At 39.8% G+C, this 5605-nt stretch overlaps 1 protein-coding gene across 1 annotated transcript in view; it reads left to right on the top strand.

Annotated features, from left to right (window-relative positions):
- Positions 1-4665: 4665 nt before the first annotated feature.
- Positions 4666-5605, top strand: part of LOC105825015 (zinc finger protein 679-like) — a 1205-nt gene continuing 265 nt past the window's right edge. Inside the window, exons 1-2 of the mRNA XM_012662673.1 lie at positions 4666-4704; positions 4997-5123. Coding sequence (XP_012518127.1) covers positions 4666-4704; positions 4997-5123 — 166 coding nt within the window. The remainder of the gene's footprint in view (positions 4705-4996; positions 5124-5605) is intronic.

Genomic DNA, 5605 nt, shown 5'->3' with positions numbered 1-5605 from the left:
AGACAAGCACCACATGTACTCACCATCAAACTGGTATTAACTGATCAACACATAAATGCACATATAAGAATAACATCTATTGGATGTTGGGCAGGGGGGAGGGGGAGGGGGAGGAGAGAGGAAGGGACGGGTATTTGCATACACAAAGAGTTCAATGAGCACCACCTGAAGGATGGACATATTTGAAACTCAGCCTTCGGGAGGGGCAAGGGCAACATACATAACCTAAACATCTGTACCCCCATAATATGCTGAAAAAAAAAAAAAAGAACACGATAATTTTCAAAAAAAAAAAAAAGAGAAACATGAGATTATACTGTCTTCTCTTTTCTTTCTTTTTTTTTTTTTTTTTGAGACAGAGTCTCACTGTGTTGCCTGGGCTAGAATGCTGTGGTGTCATCCTAGCTCACAGCAACCTCAAATGCCTGGGCTCAAGCGATCTTCCTGCCTCAGCCTCCCAAGTAGCTGGGACTACAGGCATGTGCCACCATACCCGGTTAATGTTTTCTATATATTTTTAGTTGTCCAATTAATTTCTTTCTAATTTTAGTAGAGACGAGGTCTTGTTCTTGCTCAGGCTGGTTTCGAACTCCTAAGCTCAAACAATCCACCCGCCTCGGCCTCCCAGAAAGCTAGGATTACAGGTGTGAGCCACCGGGCCCGGCCTCTTCTCTTTTCTTAAAGTTTTTAATTTTGTGTGTACTTTTTTCTCTGCCACTTTGAAATACATGTAAATTATTTTAAGAGCTAACAGGTCTTTTCTAATTTTTTTTAACTCAGGATTTTCTTTCTTTAAAATCTAGGAACCATTGCTTTGAAATGTAAATAGTCAAAAAATCTGCATGTATCCCACAGTTTCTTTTAGAGAGTAGAAACCTCCCACTAGTAGGCACCTAGCTCCAAGTTGAAAAGTTGTCATCTGGCATGAAGATATGAAAAAGGTTTTCTTTTTCCTTTGAATATAGCCAATTAGTAAACATGGATGGCCTTTCCAATTACTGAGTGAATTTAGGGTGAACTACATTTGAAATGATGCTTACGAATCTACTTGAGCACTAATTATGTTGACTTTATGTCTTTGCAATCTCTTACCAGATTGGCCAAGATGTACATGACATTCTGGTATAATTGTATAATAAAAGTTTTCTTTCTGTTTCACCATTGTGGAGAGTTATTCTGTGCTTGAAAACAATTTTGGTTTTAATTATATTTTCCAAACACTTTTCAGAATTACCAGGCATGGTACAAAAATATAAAGTGCTCACCAGGCTTCACTCTAAAGAGCTCTTTCCTTCTTCACCTTCCAGTAATAACCCACAATTGTACAACAAAGTGCATGCTGCCTCCAATATCTACATGTAGAATGGTCTCTCTGCCTATTTGCAATCTCCTGTCTGAGCAGTTTGACCAGATTTCTACAAAACTAATGTTACAAGATAGCAATCATCCCTTCCAACTGTTTGTCCATGACCCTGGCATTTCAGATCTGAAATTTATCCAGAGACTGTTGGCCTTGCAAACCCAGCCAGGTAGACACATGTGCGTTGAGTAGGCCTGAGAATCTTAACTCTCTCTCCTCCTCTTTCCCAAATACTCGTGAATACGTAGAGGGTGCCAGCTGCTTCCCTGTTTCTCCAAGACCTAAGTGTGTAGCTGCAAATTCTGAATCCAGGTCCTCATGATCATCAGGATGTGACAGAGCAGCTTCCACGAGCAGCTTCCAGTTTCCCTTCCTTCTGTAAGCCCCAGGAATACAGAGCCAGTTTGATTGCACATGTAATCTGCACATAAGGCTGGCCTCTACGTGGGATTCATGAGATGGGGCCAGTCTTGGGATTGAGTTTATACAGAAAATCTGAGGGGAAACATTTTCTGCATTGTAAGAAATCAATATAGACTTCATGAAGCCAGCTTTTACTAAATGGGGCCTTTCAAGTTTTCCAGATATTGCCCAGTGAATTCTTAGAGTTGTCTGAAGGGTTCCTGTTGTAAATAGAATCTAGTGGCGAAATCTGTAAGTATTAACAAGTGCCTCAGCTGTGGGAGGCCAGGGCCACAAAATAGTCAAAGCCATGATCACAACTACAGCTTCCTGTGCACTATTACTGGAGTAGGGTGTTCTCCTTCCTCGTAGGTTATCTCACACCTGGATCCAGGATCCGCTGCCCTATCAGGGCATTTCCATTTTCTCTGCTGACCTCCCAGAGTCAGACTGATTCTCTCCTGCCTGGATCACCATGGGAACATCAGCCCAAGTTCACTGGGGATCCTCTCACCAGCATGTGGGTGGCTTGCAGACATTTGGGGTTGTCCTTCCATGCTGGGGTCAGGATGACAGCATGTAATTCTCCTACTATTTCAGAGGAAGAGGAATAAGTCATCCAGGGTTTGTTCCTCCTTGCATAGAAAGAATTTCCCTTGTTGGTGTCCAGATTGGAGTTGCTCCCGTTTCCTGGTACTTCAGTGATAAACAAGGAGGAGGTCTTGAGACACAAACTGATAGATCAATCAATTCTTTCCATTTTATACGAGCATTAGAGAAACAAGTAAAGCAGGTATGGTTCCTCCTGTCCAGTCTGGAGCAAATGGTTAAATGGTTGAATTCAGCATCACGTAGTCAAGACAAGGAAGTTGTTTGGAATTTTGCCTCATTTGGGTCACTTTCCATATGTTGTGAGTTCTGATGTCATCCCATGAAGGCCATTTATGAACACAAAAGTTGTTGCTGTTTGTCTTTATTGCTTTTACCTTGTTAAGAATAAATATTTAGCTTCTAATATAATTCTAGAAAACCTTAAGTGTTTTGGTTAAACTGCTTATTATTGTATGTTATGAAATGTACAAAGAAGTCTAGGGGTGGTGACTCACACCTGTAATCCCAGAATCGTATGACTTAGTGTGGCCTGGAATAACAAATGGTTTATATGCACAGTAAAGCCTGAGAGGCAGTGCTTTGCTAAGTGTTTTTCAGTCCCAGTTTCCAATTAGGATCCCATGGTGAGTTTAAAGAAACACCATCATCTGTGCTTTCCCTACAGATTCTATTTGTTTCGGTTGGAGCATCTACGTGGTTTTAATTAAGTGCCCTACACATGATGCTAAAGTGAGTCCAGGGTCAAGCACAAGGGCCCCCAGATATATTTATGAAAGTTGAGTTCAGCCTTTGTTCCAGGGGGACCTCACAGAGTCTTCTCTGCATGGGTTTGTGGGGTTCAGGTCAGCATAGCCCAGCCCACGTGCCCATTGCTGTAGAGGATATTGCTGCTGTCTGTGGTAGAGGAGGGCACCTGTGGGAAGGAAGGGAGAGAAATCACTAATTGGTCTCCATGTAGAAGCTCAATGTTCATGACTCTGTGATGAAGCACAGTGAAGAGTGGGTTTGTTTTGCACTTCAAGGTCCCTCTGTCTGTGGATGTAGAGGTAGCAGATGAAGGGGCTGTGGTAATGCCTTGATGACACATTATCAAAATGCAGATGTGATTCGTCCAGATACTCTCACCTGAGAAAAAATTACAGAGAAGGAAGAGGAAGAAATGGCTGGTTCTTATGTACATAAGTCCCAGGTCTAGAACCATGTTCATTTTTCATCCTGAAATGTCACGTGTTTAGAATGAAAACTTTTATTTCTTTTGTGATGTTCTTGCCTAATGAGTTTGTTTCCCCTATTCTTTTGTCCTTTTTTCTTATAATGGTCAAGGTGCTCTGAAAAATCTTCCCTGTGTAGCAGAGCTTTGTATTCATTCTCTCCATCCAGACCTCTTATATGCCATGAACACTTCTCAATAAGTTTATGAGCTGAAATATTGACAATGTTCCATTTCTGGTTGTCAAACATGGGATCATGTGGATGCCTCAGATTCTTATTTGGGATAGGGTCAGGTCCTTGACTATCAGTGAAGAAGGGGAACATAAAACTGTTTAGGTTCCATGTGGATGCTCCCTCAGCTCAATGCATAACAGAATGAAGTAAATGCACTATTAAAGGGATGCCATTAATTGCCTAGAATAATTCAGAGTTTTAAAAAAGAATAATTAGATAAGACTTGCTTTCTAGGATCATAACAAAAGACTTTACATACACTATTAGAGATTATAAAACATGGGAGAAATGTATAGTTTGAGGTTTGCATGAAATTGATGTTTCTTCATGATTAGATTCAAATTATGATTTACTTTTTTTGGCCACCATCATTACAGCAATGATGTTGTGTCCACCTATCAGGTGAATCAGCACCTGATACCAATTTGTTCTACTATAGTTGTTAATTTTATGCACTTAGTTAAGGTGCTCTTTAACAGATTTTTCCACTATGGAGTTAATTATTTTTCTCCATTAATACATACCTTGGGAAGATGTGTGTAAACCATCACATTGAATCTGGAATTTCCCCTTTGTTCTTAGATTCTCTTTCATATAGCTTGCTTTGGAAAAGGAAGGCTCTCATCTTTATTTACCGGTCAGACAAACTGGGATAAACCCAGGCTCTACCACTTGGTGGGTGTTTGCCAAAATAATCTCATGGGCCAGAAGCATTGGCATCACTCATGAACTTGCTAGAGATTCAGGCTTCACCCCATGTGTTCTGAATCAACATCTGCATTTTAACCAGATCTTCAGTTCATTGTCATACACATTAAAATTTGAGAGGTACCTTCTAACCCACCATGACTTTTCCATCAGAGAACTATACCCAACTTAATCATGTATGATGTAAACAAAGCACTCAAAAATGTTCATGGCTGTTTGGGAGGCCTTACTTTTATACTGCATTATCTAAAAAATATAGTATCTGCACTGTTTTTGTGGATGTTATACTGTCCTCTTTCCACAGAGTTAGAGAACACATTAGGAAATACTTTTTTGTTAAGATTATCTTATTGGATAATTCCAGTGACTCGTATAAGTCAGAAACAGTTCTCTTTACTCTCTCATTTCACCAGGAGTGAAATTATGTCTCCCCATGGCTTCTTGGTAAGTATCCGGTTTTTTTTCCAGGGACTGTTGACATTCAGGAATGTGGCCATAGAATTCTCTCTGGAGGAGTGGGAATGCCTGGACCCTGCTCAGCAGAATTTGTATAGGGAAGTGATGTTAGAGAACTACACAAATCTGGTCTCCCTAGGTGAGGATAACTTCAATATACCATTCCCACTCCACACTAATAATTTCATATTTTTTGTAACATATTTTCTGGGAGTTTCTGCTTTGCATGAATGAGTTTCCGATCCTTGTTTCCAAGAAAAACTTGGGGATTTTTGACATAGAAAAGAAAATATTCAATGTGTTTTATCTTGACATTAATCTTACATTTTTTTGAGCTGAGAATCTGTATCTTTCACTCTATGTTCATAGTAATTCCAGAAATGTAGTGGCATACAATATTGTTGCCCATAGCTTGAAATGCAATTTCTACCACCAATTTGTGATTCAGCAGTACTGGGTAGTGGAGCTAAGAACCCACAAATTTTAAATGCTTTCTCAGTATTCTAAAGTTTCTGTCAGGAAAGAGTATTTGGGGATTATTTTTGTAGAATTTTTTATATGTTCTCTTTTCTCTACTGAGCACAGTACTAGATTGGTAATTGGAGAATCCCAGTAAGAGTC

Source organism: Propithecus coquereli, unplaced genomic scaffold (assembly GCF_000956105.1).
Source record: "Propithecus coquereli isolate 6110/MARCELLA unplaced genomic scaffold, Pcoq_1.0 Scaffold771, whole genome shotgun sequence".
Taxonomy (NCBI): domain Eukaryota; kingdom Metazoa; phylum Chordata; class Mammalia; order Primates; family Indriidae; genus Propithecus; species Propithecus coquereli.
This window is presented reverse-complemented; position numbering and strand designations above follow the sequence as displayed.